The sequence below is a fragment of the Phaethon aethereus genome, assembly GCF_964289735.1.
Source record: "Phaethon aethereus genome assembly, chromosome: 21".
In the NCBI taxonomy this organism is placed as follows: Eukaryota; Metazoa; Chordata; class Aves; order Phaethontiformes; family Phaethontidae; genus Phaethon; species Phaethon aethereus.
The window spans coordinates 9258814-9275435 of record NC_138597.1 but is presented as its reverse complement, the minus strand read 5'-3'; the positions used below and the strand labels follow the sequence as shown (position 1 = coordinate 9275435).

The 16622-nt window shown below is 47.8% G+C and overlaps 1 protein-coding gene across 2 annotated transcripts in view; it reads right to left on the bottom strand.

Moving 5' to 3' along the window:
* Positions 1–16171, bottom strand: part of CAMTA1 (calmodulin binding transcription activator 1) — a gene marked incomplete at both ends in the record, with an annotated part of 311800 nt that extends 295629 nt beyond the window's left edge. The window contains one exon of one of the 2 annotated variants that reach the window (XM_082009441.1): positions 16105–16171. In XM_082009441.1, coding sequence (XP_081865567.1) covers positions 16105–16171 — 67 coding nt within the window. The remainder of the gene's footprint in view (positions 1–16104) is intronic. The other variant, XM_082009442.1, reaches the window with a different exon arrangement.
* Positions 16172–16622: the final 451 nt, after the last annotated feature.

Here is a 16622-nt window from a genome sequence, read left to right as displayed (position 1 = left end):
GTCCACTCTCTGAAACTGTCCTGCTGTGTTACAGCCCCCCCGAGCGTGTCTAGAAACTTCACTAGAAGGCAGTTTGCATATCTCTGACAACAGAAATTTTGGTAAAATCCCAACTGCTGAAATTCAGCAGAAATTCTGGGGCAGCAAGCAGACTGAGCAGGGTGTCAAACCCTGCCTCCTCACCGCGACAGTCCAATTTCACCAAGAAGGACAGCAGGACCGAGCGCACGGCACAAAATCCAATCCATCACGCTCACAATAAGCTCAGGTTTGCTTAAGCAATAAAATGTTACGCAACACTTCCACAGACGGAAGTAAATATTTGCTGTTTAACAACCAAATCAAGAATGTTTTGTTTTCAAAAGGCATGTTGCCTAAACAGTCTCTCCGCATTCAATAATATTTGAAGCTCTAACTTCCCTCTCGGTCAGTATCGGCAACAAACCCAGAACAGCTGCCAAAATGCCACCGCCATCCTCGCCCCATGCCCTGGGCTCACCTGGGAGTTTTGGGGAGAAATTCCACCTCCTGCCTCTCCCGCCCATTGACCCTGCCTGAACAAACAGCCGTAAAATTCAGTAACTGCGTATAACTGGACTCAGCAGGAACAACAAACGAAGCGCCCAGCTCCCGCACCCACTGCACCACGTAAATACGTGGGCACCACTCTGATTTAAAGCTATTGGTTTCAGACACCTGCCCATAAGGACACACAGAAATACAAAGAAAGGCTCTCCATTCTGAACTTAAAAAAAACCCAACAACTTTATTTTTTTAATTTAAAGACCCCTCACATACCCCCCGATCAAGTTCGGAGTCCCTTACAGCTGCCAAGATGGCACCTCCAAGGGTCAGTCCTCCCGTTTCAGCTCAGACACACAAAACACAGCGGAAACTACAAAAACCACAAACCCTCTGCCGCAAGGATGGCATAGAGCTGCTTGGCCATCGACCCCGACTATGTCCCGCCGTAGACAAGAGGGAACTCACCCAAGTTTTCCAAGAGTTGGGACTCTCTCCGGCAGCCAGGGAGCAGAGGCACCAGCCTCATTCCAAACGCTCACCTGCCGCCGAGGTTTCCCTGCTGCTACCTGGGCATGAGAAGCCCCGATCGCAGCTTGACAGGGAAGCTCAAAGACCGGCCAGGTCTGCAGAGCTGTTCGCTGCTGTTCACGAGGCTCGTTTCTACGGTACCACTTCAGGTGGACGGAGCAGATCGCTCCCCAGCACCAGCAGTGCTTCTCCCTGCCGCTAACCTGCTAGCTGCCATTTACAGCTCTTTGTTAAATATTAAACTAACAAAAACCTGTGCTACTGGCGAAACACTTGTCTTGAATCACACTTTAAAACGATTCCCATTTAAGTTTCTGACAGGTGGAGTTTAAGTTTAAGGAATGAATGGTTTATATCTTACCTCCTTCAAAACATACCACAGAACTAGGTCAGTGCAGGGAGCTGCTCTGCGCGCTTACTATGAGAACACAGGCATCGGTGCTGAGCCGAGGCGCCGAAGACGCTCCGCGCCCACCTCAGCGATGCTGCCCGTCCTCTGCGCGGGTCCAAAGCGCAGAACCAGCTACTGACCAGCCAAGCGAAACGCTGGATTACAACATCAGACGGGAGCGTTTCTGCACTGGGCACAAAAGCCGTTTCTCTGGCAGCTCGTGCCACAGCACTATGCCACAAAAGCGAACGCTGCTGTGGACCCATCTCCTCAGCCAGAACACACTTCAGCAGCCCACAAAAATCAGTTGCCAACACAAAACTAAAGGTTGCATTAAATAACAAGGGTAAAGGCCAAGCTACCTTTCAAATCAAGGAGCACTGAGCTGCCCGGCTCTGTAAAACCATGGCCTCATAGGAAAAGGCATACTGAAACCTGTGCTTTATGTAGCAAAAAACGTCCTCGCACATCAGCCCAGGAAGCCTGAAAAGAGACTCAAGTGGAATGTGCTTTGGTGACAATACTTTCATCCACTAAAGAACTGAAATGCCACAGTCGGAGCTATAAGGGCCTGACAGGCACTAATTCTCTTCTCACTTCCACCCCTGTTAACCAGTTGGTGTTTTACTACTTCGATCGAGTTAATTGTTTACTTCAACACAAATGAGAAAAGAATGAAGCCCGGCATCTTCCAGACCACAGGGAAGACAGAACTAATGAATTTGGGAGAATCAAAGAGATTAATAAAGGATGAAACTGACAACACTCACAATCACCACTACTGCTTAAAATTTACATTTCTGTAAAGCACTCAGCCCTCACCACGCTGGACCACACACAGGCAACAAGCAACCCCAGCGAGGCCGTGCCTGCAGAGGCTCTACAGCTCCTAAATTACAAGAAACAACGAAAATGGGGAAAAGAAAAAAAAAAAGAGAGATATCCCCAAAGCACTCGGAGCAAAAACCCAGCGGGGGGGAGGGACAGGACCCCGGTGCCCGAGGACGGGGGGCGCCCGGCAGCACCCTGCGGCGTGGGACCCCGCGCGGCGCAGCCCCACCGCAACCCCCCACTCCGCAAAAGCCGTTGGTGACATCGACCCGCTGTTAGTTACGCAACCGGTCAGCTGCGGGCCGTAAACCGCCTCCCTCCCGCCCCCGTACAACGGGGCCCCCGACACGCGGTACCGGCTGCGTCGCGCCCGGCCGGGCGGGGCGCGGCGGCCGCGGCCCCAAGGTCAAGGCCGGAGTCGGGGCGAGGGGCGCCCCTGCGCGCGCTACCCGCGGCCTGCTTGCACGCGCTCCGCCTCAGTCACAAAGAACGCGGAACCCGTCGCGAAACCGGGGCAGCCCGCGCCGGCCCCGCTCCCGAGGCCGCGCGCGGGCGGAGTGGCGCTTCCCTCTTGCGGACGCGCCGCGCCCGGCCCCCACCGCGCCGGTAACTTTCGGCCAGAGCTGAGCGCCCCGGTTGCCCCCCACGACCCGTGCCCGCCGGCGAGGGCCCGGCCGGGACCGCCCCACGCTCACCTGAGGGCCCGCCGCTCGCCGGGCGGCGCCGCTCCGCCCGCCCTAGCAGCGCCCACCCCCGGCCCGCCCGCTGCCCGGCGGCGCGGAGGCCCCGGTGCGGCGGGGCCGCGGACGAGGCCACCCCGCGCGCGCCCGCGAGGCACGTGCGCCGCCGCCGCCGCCACAGGGGGGCAAGGGGGGAGCCGGCGGGGCGGCGCGGCCAGGCGAGGCCCGGCCCGGCGCGGCGTGACCCCCGGGCGGCGGCGGGCCGAAGGCGGCGGCGGGCCGAAGCCGTCAGCAAGCGGCGTCGGCCCGGAGCCCCGCGCCGCGCCCTGCGCCGCCCCGCGCCGGCCGTGCCGCTGCAGTCTCCATGTTGGCGGCGGGCGGGCACGTGCCGGCGGGCGGCGGGAGGCGTGCCCGTGCCCGCGCCCCAGCCCGGCCGCCGCGGCCCCGGCGCCACGCGGCCTGCCCGCCGCACATGGCCTGCCCGCCGCTCCGGCCCCACGGGGCTGCCCGCCACCGCCAAACTTCGCGCCGCGCGGCCCGGCTCGGCCGCCGCCGCCCCGCGGCCGGGGGCAGGGGCGGGGGGCGGCGCGGGAGGCCCGGCGCGCCGACAGCCCCGCGGCGGTGGCGGCGAGCAGGCCCAACCCGGCCCGGCGCGGAGCAGGAGCCAGCCTGGCCGCGCTCTCACCTTCCGGCTTGTTTTCGGCAGCCATTTCCCCTCCGCGCGCCACATCCTCCTCCGCCTCCTCGCGACCGGGACCCAGGCGCGCGCCGCCTCCTCCCGCTGCCGCCGCCGCCGCCGCCGCCGGGCCGGCCACCCCGCGCGCACGGCGCACACCCCGCGCCGCCCATTGGGGGAGCCGCCGCACTGACACCCGCGGCAGCCAATCGCGGCCGGCGGAGGGCGGGACCCCGGAGGGGATGGGCGCGATGGACAGCACTTCTCGCCAATCGAAGCGCGGCATCGCTTCAGTGACACGCGCCGCAGCCACTCAGCGGCGGTGCCGGCAAGACGAGGAGGGCGGGACAGGGACGCTTTACTGACGGCAGCAGCGGCCACTGAGGAAGCGGCGCAACACGACTGACGGCCACCAGAGCCAACCGCGCCGCGGAGGAAGCGGGACGCGCCGAATGACGCACGGCGGCACTGGCATCCAACGAGAAGCGCCTCTCCGCCAGAGTGACAGCGCGCGGGGCCAATGAAGCGGGCGAGCCGGGCGGCCGACGGCGCCACCGCCCCCAGCCCTGCCCATTGGCTGCGGGCGGCCCCGGCGGGCGCACGCCCCCTCCGCGCCCTGTAACCCTAAACAAAACCGCCGATTGGCGCGGCGGGCGGCCCATCCGCCAATCCCCGCCCGCCCGGCGGGGCAGCCCCGCGGCCTGGCCTGGCCCGGCCCCTCCCGCCCGGTAGTCGTGGCGAACGGCGATCCCGAGTGCGACCGAGGGCGCCTGTAACACCAGGCCGCCCTCTTCCACAGCGGAGCGAGAGCCACCTCCTGCTGCCCCGACTGCCAGCCGGTGGGCTCGCCCGCGGCCCTTAACGTCAAACCGGAGCGCCTCCTCGCCAAAGACTTCGGGAGACGCCGCACCCGAACCGTAACGCCGAGCTGCGCCGTCTTCTGACGTGAGCAAAGCCAGCCTCCGGCCAAGGGTCTGTCAGGAACCGCTTGAAAGAAAAAAAAAAAAAAAAAAAAAAAAAAAACACACACCACACAGAGAGACACACACAGAGGGTGTCTGCAAAGGCAGTTGTAGCGGTTTGGGGTTTTTTTACCATCTTTCGGTACGGCCAGGGCCAAACCCGCGTTCTGCTCAGAGCGGCTGCTGGGAGGGGAGTGCACACCCCCCGGCACTCTACGCCCTGGCCTAAGCAACAGCAACAGGGCTGAGAGAGTCATTGCCCCCATTTTTTTGCTACCGCTGAAAGGTCAAGGTGCAGCAGGCCCCCTTCTGCAGCCGGGCCATTTCAGGGTGGAAAGCACAATGCTCAGGGAGTTTCTCTCCCTGTTCTCAGCACGGTACACGGCCCATGAGATAAGGATCTGCGATCCGCAAAGAGAACCCAGTTAGCATTGCCAATGAGATGCGAAAGGTCTGCGGGAGTCCTGCAGGTCATACGGGAACAAGTCTGTGACGAGCATGCACACCTTCTGTGAGACAAAGGGTGACGGTCTGCAGCTGTGCACATCCCTTACAGAAGAAGCTTTTGCTGTAAAGAGTCTCCCGTGACACCAATGCTCCATTCCTTCAAAAACGGAAAATGCCTTGGAAGAGTGATATATTCTTTGCTTGGGTGAGTTTTCTCCCCATTTCCGTCAAAGCTGGAAAAGTCCCGATGCTTCTGTCTTCTCAAGCAGAGCTCTGGGTAACTGGACCACATCTAATACCCACACAATGCAAATGAAGCCTGAAACGGTCGTTTCCTTTGATGTGCGTGACTAAACACACAAAAAGGACATTTTCCCTTAGATCCTCAGGAGAGTAGAACTTCTTTAAAAAGACCTGTTGGCTCTCTGGTTTTGCTAAGGACTGAAGCCATTTCTGAGCCAAGACAAAAGAGGAGTATGGTGTCATGGGTTTCTTCTACCACAGAAGAAAGGAAAATTCCTTTTTCCTATTTTCAGCAGCTGCTAATCCCGTGGAGCGTGAAAGGCACATTGATGAAGAGGCTCTAGAATGACAGGCTCACTCCCAACGGTCATAAAGCTAATCTAGTACACTCTGTCCTATAAATACACACAAATATTAATGCGGCTACAGGATCAGCGAAGACAATTGTTTCCTTCAGCTGCTTGAGATACACTGGAAACTTTTCAAGTTGCCATGCTGGCAAAGAGCTATAATTTTCTTGACGAGTTCCAGGGAATTTATGTCTCTCCCTGGATATTCTTCTGAGATGATCCATCCGCTTACCAGAGACACAAGGTAGCTATACAGCTTGTGCTCCTCACAGTTTGCATTATGCAAAACCAGAACACTAGATTAAAATAGGTATCCCTCTGCACTCAAGAGATGGAAGTCGATCTCCTGATGCAAGTCTCAGATGGTTAGGTGACACTTATACTAAGACTCATCCCCAATGCTCCACACGGAGTGGCAGGTGCCAGTGTCTACCCTATATGGACAGACCTGCCTTGCTATCTCTCCTTCAGCAAGAAACAGGCAACGGGATTAGCCAAGCAGCACAGCCTGCAGTGCCGTCAGAGTGCCAATCCTATCCACTGCCTGTCTCCACCAAACCAGCTCATCTCCCAGCATGTCGGTCTTCTGCCCGAGATTAACATCAGGCCGGTATTCAGAAGGGGCTCAAGCTTCCACTCAGACATCCAGGCAAGACTGCATAACAAAAAGGAAATGAAATGGTGGAATCAACGCATCTCCTCCAAGTTACAACGATTCTCACCCTGCTACCAAACCAACTACAGTCATGTTGGAGAGCTATTTGGATGTGGTTCTGTAGACACCAGTGCTTGTGGCTGAAACGCAAGCAGGAACCGGGGCCACTCCCAAGTACGGAGACGACAACTCTTGCCACAAACAGCCTTTCCGTTCTTTTCAGGGAGATGAGCAAACATGTTTATTTTGGTCATAACCCTCACTGCATTACTCACTTACATGCTCTTGAGAACAAATAACCATAAGGCACTCCACATGGGGTTAGACCTTGAGATCACCCAGAAATGTAATTAAATGCAAAATCAGCTACACATGTGCACAAGTGTCCATCTCTCTCTTCTCTCCAAAGCTCAAGTAGTTCCTTATGTGCTTCTATGGCTCATTAGAGTAATGAGGTCCATGTGGTCTGATTGACAAGGTTGTTTAGGACACCAGCTGCCTTCTCTGAGCCCTTACAGTCTGAGGAAGGGGGAACTTCCACTCAGCTGGCTGGTAACAGCTCCACTTCCCCAACTAACACAACCTACCTTGGCTCTGGAGTAGCATGCAACCTGCTCTATGAAGTGTCTTCAGGAGCACTGTCTGGCTTTCCAGGTCCTTCCTGGTCCATAAAGAGGATTAGAATTTGTGTGGATGAGGATGAATAAGGCATTTTTAAGGGGTTATTGAAGTTGTGAATGAACTCTGCTACATACGGCTAATGAACTCGTTCTCTTCCTCAATACAAGCTTTTCTACCAGGAGAAAAAAAACCCTAATAAACTGAATCTTATGTATGTGAAATCATACATAATTTTAACAGTAGCATATAGGTTATTACAGCAATGCAATCTATGTAATATTACGGATGCCATTTGAACATGGATTTTTCATCAAACATGCCAGCAAAGTCCAAAATATTTTCATTTAATTCCTTATGCAATAAAATAAGAAGAAAGCAGCCATTTGAATTGAAGTGCTGCTGGTATCTCTCGGGTTTCCCAGTTCCCCAATGCTAAAAAAAAAATCAAAGGTCTAATCACTATTGAGGCACAGAGGTACTGAACCGCAACAAGATCCTGTGCACGTATGGCACAGGATAAACCGACTCAGTCTTATCTTTCTAGGGGCACAGACCCAGAGCTACCTCTGGCCAATAAGCGGCAAGAAAGTAGATGTGCCAGGAGTTTTTGCAGTCTGCATCATGAATAATTTTTAACAGCACACTGATAAAAGCTGCTGCTATGTCTGGTGTTTTTTGTTAAGAGGGAGGTGAAATACAAAGTTCTTAAAAAAAAAAAAAATAATCTTCATTGTCATTCCATGGCAGATGTGGGTCTGGCTTGGTTAATTGGGTTAATGTGATGATTTGGCATGCTTGGTTATATGCAGAAGTAAAACTATAAAGACTATATTCAAATATCCTGTTATGGATATTCAGCAAATTATATGTCGTCTGTTGCTATGGCAAGCATCAAAAAGCAAAACAATTCTGACAGTTTTAATAGCTATAATGACAATGTTGGAACCCCCTTTCTTTTGAATTGTTTGCACAAAGTTACTCCATGATTTAGAAGCAAGGAATGCCAAGTGTTTTTACAAAAATACTCTTAAAAGTGTGAATAGAGATGCTTAAAAAATGCCTCATGGTTTTGCCCTTTCCTTTCTCCACTTACAGAATCAAAAGCTGCTTCTTCTAGGAAAAAACCCAAGACTTAACCAAGTCAATGTGTATGTATAAATCCACTGTTACTTCAAAATACCTCACTGCATTTGTGAAGTATAATTTACAATCCCCAGGTTCATCAAAACCAGGTGAATATCACATAACATGCATTTCTTCAGAAAGGTTCTCCAGAGCAGCATACTCTGTTTAGGATTCTGCCATTCAAATAACTTGCCCTAAATGATGTGTGGAAGTTGAAGCAGCATACACATTACCAGGAACTGAAGATACCGGATCACACTCGGAATGGATGAAACTGCATACTACCCTAGCAGGAGGTCTAACTCGGTCACATTCCATCTAGGGTTTGGATACATTCTCTTCCCATTCCTTCTGCAGTTCTGAGCCCATTTATTTCCCACAGAAACACAAGCACTACATTCAAATTATCTCTAGTAAAACTCCGTTGGCTATAGGGAATTTACACCAGACCAAACCCAAGCATAACTTCAGAGCCTAACCCATTTAAGTGGACCCTGGAAGAAAGATGGTTTTTGCTATGCAAAGCCTCATGAAGTTTTTGTAGATATTTAAGTCAGTAGCCTCAACACTAGACACAGTACTTACCTGTTTAACCAAGAACAAGGGCAAAAACACTTTGTTCCTCTACACTGGCACTGAGTACAGAAGGGAAACAAGTGGCCACCTGTGGAGGTTGCAGGGCTGGAGCCCCATTTATTCCAGTACAACATCAAACAGCTTCAGAACTGACTTACATGGGTGCCAACCTCCAGCATTTTGCTGCAGCCAGCAATGCCAGGGAGAACGCCTGTCACGCTGTGCACTGCGGCATGCTGCCTCTGCCACAAGCCCCGATGTTCTTTCCGCTGTGGTTCTTAGTCCTTTCTTTCCCTACGAGAAGAGGCCAAGTTCTGTCTTGACTTTGGTTCATGCTCCAAGCACCCTGGTGGCACTAAGAAAATAACAATTATTTTGCTCTGATATATACCCGTAAGGCAGTTAGAGGAAAAAAAAACTGAAATATGAGGTAAATTAAAGATTCCAACTACGGGGATTTACCAGTAAGTCACCATAAAGTTCAGATAATTTATTTTTTCAATTCTGCAGCAACTTTCTCCAATTCATTTGGATTAGCTATGAGAAATTATGTCTCAAAAATTAAAGAAAATGTCTATTGACTATTATATCAAATTCTAATTTTATCCAGGAAAAAAAAAAAAAAAAGAATAATTAGGCTGTGATTTACTCTGGTAGTCAACTTACATTAACAAGTCATCCCCGTCCCATCCCCCCGCCCCGTTTATGTAGTTCTGGCAAAATCAAATAATATATACAATGTTCATAAATGCTGGGCTAGATTTAGTAAAGACAATTTCCTACAGTAAATTCAGGACATTTCTCTCTGCTTTCTATTATAAGACAATCATGTTATTTATTTTAAGTAACTAGTATGATTGTCATCCATGGTAGCCTCAGTTATAATTTTAGTGTAGTTTTCAATAAGGTACATGGACGGATTTATTTTTAAATATTTTTTATGCTGTCACCACCCTATAATGAGCTGTATAGCCTGGTTGCTGCTCCCTGGGAATGCCTTCCCCCACATCCTAACCCGTCTCACCTGCTAGTACTCAAAACTCCACTTGCTAGCTAAGAAGCAAGAAGAAAGTGCAAATCCTACAAATAATCAGTAACGCAAAGCTATCGTGCACAAAGTTGGTACACAGCTGGCATTGTTCTGGGCAGCGGACAAACAGCTCCCAGCTCAGGACTGACCAGGGAATGCCACTTGACAAATACTTGAGAAAAAGGCCGTTTTCCATAATTCTGATTTTCCCCTCAATATGTACAAGATAGCATAATCTTCAGGTTAGGCTGATATCAGATCTCTAGTGATAGCTGAAGCAAATAATAATGGGAAAGTGTGTTTAAGTCTAAGATCCCTAAAGGTATGCTCCTAAATTTCTGTTCCTACTTTTAAACAAACACCTTTTCCAGGATACTTAACTCCTCTGAAATTGGACTGCTGTCTATATTAACTGAATAAATACGGACCTAGGAGCCAAACTTTAGTCACCAAGGTATGAAAATGTCAGCCTCAGGCACCAAGAATGGAAAAATGAGTAATGGAAGACAATAACGGAAGAACAAAAGGAGAATCGAAGGAAGAGAAATTGATGATGGTAACAGAGGCAGGAGGTGCTCAAAGCCAGGTAGATTCAGGAACTGGAAGCCAGAGGCAAAGTCAAATTTAACTGAGTCAGTCTGCTCCCAAGGAACTTCTCATGACAGCACCACCCAGGCTCCGCCCTTTGCCCAAAAACCTGCCCTGGAGTTACCAAACGAAGTCTTCATTCATGCACTCCTGTGATTTATTCTGTGTATGCATAATGTGGAAGCATTGTTTACAAACAACAGAGCACTCACACTTTCAATTACAAAGCATTATTGTTGAAATCATTATCTCAAATCTTTAAAGGACTCCACCATGACTGGGTTCTGCCATGCTATAAATTCACAATGAGAAGGTACCTCCCTGACATTTTTCATCATTATTTATGAATAGGTAAACCAAATGGAAGTATAATTCCAGTATCGCAAGCTAGAATCAATTGTGATTTGCGTACAGTGGAACTATGGCACTGCAGCTACTCAAATTATCTCTTAGGTTTTGTGTAATAAGGCACCGGACAGGCACCCTTCTTCTCTGTCATCAAGGATACACAGTAGTTCTTATAAACAAAAATTATTGTTTTAATATTTTCCCATTAGTTTTAGCTACAGACCAGAGTTTTCTTTCTAGATTTGCCTAAGCCTTGTCTAACCATTAAAACTATGGTTTCCCATATGACCTACAACAGTTGCACGGAATGAGAAACATATACAAACGGTATATGCAGAAAATATGCAGAAATAGCTAGTCTTTACTTAGATGGTTTCATTTGCGAGTTCTTGACTTTCTTGTAAACTTCCTCCCCTGAAGGACTGGAACAGTAATACTTTTTCTTCCTGAAGTGGAATAAATAAATCAGTTCCTACATCCTCAGTAGCAGAGTGAAAATTAAGCTGTAAAGAAGTAAAGAATGCTGAAGAACCCTATTCAACAAGAATGCCATTTGCTGCTGATCTTCAGTTGCTAAGACAGGCACGTCAATTATTTATAGAACCCAGGGTGTTAAATATGAAGTATTTCAGCCTGGGACAGCATGAAGGTAAAACCAGGAACGTGATCCTGTCAGAACTGCAGGCAAGGACAGAATACCCCTACACAGATTACCCTTTTTATTGAACTATAAATTGAAAAAGGTCCTTATGAAGTGTCACTTTCGGTGTTAAGTGATATGCATTTTCTTTTTTTGACAGCATCAGTCTATATTTAACATTTATCCAAAGGGTTAGTTCTGCCAGGGAAACAATGCACAGTATCTTCCAAAAATGTAAGTTCGCATAACCCCCTCTGAATATTTACACGAAGTCCACGACCTTCTCTTTATCCATGCTTATCTCTATGAACGGCCCGTCACGCACATTTTAAAATTTGCTCCAAATGACCACAACTTTGCCATTCCCATGGTGCTGAAAAGACCTCGCCACGCAACACTACAGCACCGCCCAAAGATTAGACACATACTACTAACTCACCTATAGTAACCACAAATGCAGCTTAAAATAACTTCCACTGGCTCCTTAGAGTGTGAGACACATTCAAAATTAGCAAGCACTCCTAAAGAAAAGAATTATGCATAAAATCACTTCTTTTTAGCTGGTAAGAGAGCTATTAATATTGGAATTAGCTTTTGTCCTTGGAATGATGTCTTTCAACTTCCATCTCTGATTCAACAGTAAAACCTATGACCTACTATTGAACAATGTCAATTTTTATAACACCTCTTCCTGCTTAAAAAATTGAATAGCGTTATAATAATATTAAAACTAGAAGTTAATCCTTCTGTAGGATTACAGATTGATCAAAATCAACTCGAAGTATAAAAAGTAAACAGATCTCAATTGCAGAAATTAGCACGGATCAATGGAAATGGGCAGTCACCTGGATGAGAAGCCATGACTCTGCAAAAGCCCTTATTTACTAAACTATTATAAACAATTCACTAGCCACACTAATCCCATAAAGCGGGTGCTGCGTTAATGGTAGGTATCCACCATCTACTATGTGAAAAGTTACACTGCCTGTCTCTAAAAATACCTCGTCTATTTTATGCCAGTCAGTTGCTAGATTTTATCCAAAAAGGGCAAGGTTTTAGTTGCAAAGAGTATGGTTAGAAGCAGACAAATCATGTTGTATATACCCATCATAATTTCCTCAGACTCAAGATTCCAACTTATGAAATATGTTCTCAGTAGCGATACTGAAAGTTTATCTACACAAAAGGTGCTTGTACGGTTCATTGCAAGTTTGTTGAAATCAAGTATCTGGATTAAAAAACAAAGTTGCAGTGAAAGGCTGTCCATGGCTCACCTGAGGAACTAATCTGTACTATTCAAAAAAGTCCACAATTTCTTGTGAGGAAAAAACACCACCACCACCTCACAAAAAAAACCAGAAGACCTCAGAGTCCTACCTTCTAGTAACAACCACTGTAGCAACAGCCACTGATACATGATATGGTCTCATTAAAACGCATTATGGGTCTGTGAAATATTCTATGTCAAATCAAGTATTTCAAAGATGGAGGAATTCTAACGGCATCTCCAACTGCCTTGCCTCTGACTTCAAGGGCGGGATCTTCAAATAGCATGACTAAGGAATTGTTTGACAAAACACTTACAGAAAAGGATTAATACTGAACTTTAAGACCAACATGTACAAGTGAGTGATTCACCTTCCTTTCTTGTATGCTTGCAAGACACAGGCTAAACACAAACATAACACTAGCTGCTTTGAAACTCCACCTGCGTTTGAGTAAGAGAATTTGCATCAAGTGATAAGGTGAGGCTGCACAACCCTGAACAACTGGATGCAACTCTCTTAGATAAGCATCCTCCCTTACTGGCTCGAGAGCTTTGTCTATCAGACCATGTCACCTGAATGACTAACAGCACACTAACTCCCACTGCTGCCATCTCTCACCAACTCCAGCAAGCTAAAGCATTAGCAGGACAGCAAGCAAAATAGAATATGTATTTCTCAGTGCTCCCCTGCAACTGAAAACCTTAATGCTGACAAGACTAAGCAAGAAAACCAAAAAAACACAAGCTAGTCTAGCAGGCAACTGCCAGTGCTCAGGGTTATATAAAATACCACATGCTGGAAGAAAGAAGGAATGGCGAGAAGCTAGCAACACCCAAAGCACAACACTCGCAGAAGTGATTACGCTGATGCCAAATCTGGTGCTATCTAAGCTTTCCAGCCATGCTGAGTTGACAGCACGTGCCATGATGCCAGAGCTGGCAGAGGCGATGCTGAGCACAGCTAGTGGCTACTAGCCACCTTAAAGCAATAGCACCACGCATCTTTGTGAGCTGACGTTCAGTGGCCATGAGTAGTAAAATAATGTGTATATAGTGCTCTTTGTCAAAACTGCAGCAAATACCAAAAAACAACTCGCTGTCCGTGATGCGGTCCACCACCGAGCTGCGCTGGCTGAGCTCCAGGGCCCCAAACAGCAAGCGGAACAGGGAACAGCTACAAGTCCTGGCTCTGGGGAACCAGCACAACCGTAAGGACATAGCTCCTTGCCAACACTGACTGCACTCCAATTTTAGCAGACTTAAAGCTTTCCAGATTGATGGTGAAGAATTTTGAAACTCGAAGAGTGTAACAGATTTACATCCAAGTTTATAGAAGTAGCTGAATAATACACCAACAGCCTTAACACACACATTCGCAGAAAAAGAATGAACAAAACTATCCGATCTCCCAAAATATGGATTGACAACAACAGAAATTTGCTAATTACTATTTCTTTTAAGGTATGCCTGAATTCTCAATGCTGGTGCTATTAAATTAAAGATTATATCATAATGTATTTCAACTATATGATAGCTTATGCAAGTTAAAACCATTTCAAAAACACAATCTGTATTTCATATGATATTTACACGACATTTCAAACATGGTTACATTTCCCAAATGACATAGGACAAATTATGACTTTTTCACCAAAAGAGTTGAATCTGTTGGTGTTCCTCCCCTGTGCCATCATGTGGGCTAAACATAACGAGAATTTTAGGACATCCTGTAGCATCCAGAGCAGCTCCTTATCATGGCAACAATGGGAAAGTATTTTACTAAATAGAGGCAAAATTAAACTGTGGAACTGAGCCCAGATGATATTGTCACTGACACAGCAGGAGAAGTCATTGACTTCTTCTTAGAGAACTATTCTACTGGAGGTAAGCTGCAGGCTGACTTTGGAGAGAGAAGAGCTGGTAGAGAATACGGGTTCCCAGCTTCCAGCCACCAACACTGCACGAAATCCAGAGGGCTGTCCATGGAAAATGGTATCTGTAAGTAATTCCTTCGTGTTTCTCCTCTTCAAAGTGTAAAAGGTTGGCTTCTGGCAAGCTCTACGTTTTCTGAAAACAGCTTCTGACAGAAGAAAGTGATGCCCTAACACATAGCTCTGTCCCCATGACAGGCTCTTTACATACCTGGCTGAAAGGACCCAAAGACACCGAGAACGCTGGTTTAAGGTATACCATGCTGCAGGAAACACACTTCAGTGGGAAACAACAAGGTGCCAAAGGTGAACAGAAAACCAGCATCTCCCTTCCCAGACACCTGCTGTGCATACGGACTTGCTGGGTGTTTCATCAGATTTCCTAGCAATATGACTCAGCCTGAAGAAATCATTTCTGACACTGTCAAAACCGCACTACCAATCTTCAGGAAGGGCTGTGGTGTTAGCACATTCAAAAGCCTTAACCCTGCCCTGCACAATGCTCTGTCTGACAGACCATATCTTGATTAGAAACAGTTTAAGCACATAAAAATTACAACTGGCACCTAAACTACAGCAAATTCCTCCCTGATTTTTGTTTTGAAAACACTTCCAGCAGCATAGGACTGTGTTGGTTAAATCAGCCATTCACACCTCGTCCTGTTTCTCATACTATCAAGATCTTCTGCTTGCCACAGAAACGCCCTTCTGTCCCATACACTTGCTACCAGAAAGAGCCAAGAGGCAGGGGGCAACACACAGATAATTACAGAAAACCTGGAACATTTTCAAGAAGAATGTTTGCTTTTGACTTTTGGGGGATTAAAGTCAGCCTTCCATAAACAAGCATGAAAACATCCCAAGGAGACCTATGTTACTAATGAAGATTTTCTTCCTTCTTGTCAGTTGTTTCATCCACTTCTGCTGCCACTGGATGAGTGTAATGCAGGCCTTTCGACTGCATGGCTCTCTGCAGGTGTGATTAAATCTGCCTCTTACTTCCTGAAGTCCCCAAGTGGACTATCATGCCTCAGTTACAGAGATAATTTCTCAGAATGAAAGAGCCAATAAGAAGTGATTCCTTTGGGCATCTCAACAGCATTAACACAAAATGCAGTAAAAAGCATCAGAGTAGCAGAAATCAATTTAGTCCTTGTGCAGGCAACTTGTTTGCCATGCATTTCAAACATTTTAACTGTGTGTATCTGCCCGGGTTTAAGTCAGAAGACGCTACAGGACTCAATGGCTGCACTGAACCATCACCTTGGGAGAATGGCACTGGCCGTAAATTAACTGTGTGAGTTCATCTCTCATTTCTCTTTTCGCTCTCATCACAAACCAGGGTGGCAGACAGCCCAGTACGATCGCTAGACTAATTTGACAGTGTGAGCTGCAGGTCAGGATGAGACGGCTGCTGGACCTGCAAACACGTGCATGCAAGGACACAACTGAAAGTACAAGTCTGGCAGGGGTTTTAGGTACAGAACGATGCAGCTTTGGGGAAGACCTAAGCATAGAAAGAGTAGGTCAGGAGTGAGAGGCGTCACTGGGACTTCATGCAAAATGGAGGAGGAGGGAATTCAGAAAACTCAGCTATGGTTTGAGGGGGTGTGCCATTTGCCTCATGAGGGAAGGTACCATATCAAGTCCCACAGGCTCCAAAATGCATTCAATTAGCTGTTCCTTTTACCTTTTTGTTCTACCCAGCATTTCTTCAAGAGCACTGTCATCTCTGGCTTTGGCATCCTACTCATCATCTATGAATTCATGTTGCTGTTTCCTCCCTGAAAGGAAAAAGTCCCATCGTCAGTCACTTGCTACACAGAGAAAAGGACAAATTTGGCAGAGTATTTTTGCCACCATTCAAGTTCAAAGACCATTGCTCCTTGAGCAGACAGTACTGCAAGTGGTGTTCTCTGCTACAGTGTCATTCATCTGAAATCAATCAGCCTGTGTTGACTACAAACTTACCCCAACTGTACCTGTAAGCATCTGAAAAGCTGTCGGTATCTCAGACTTGCCTGCAAAGAAAGAGCAGGGCAATGGCTCACCCAGAGTAAAAAAATTCCCAGCAACAACAAGAGAGACTTGTGCCAAGCAGGTATCTTTATTTTATTTTAAAACATTCTGAAAGCGTTAATCTACACGAAAAAGCAGCAATAGAATCCTGAGAAAGCATGCTTAATGTTAGGGAAGCCTTCATTTCAT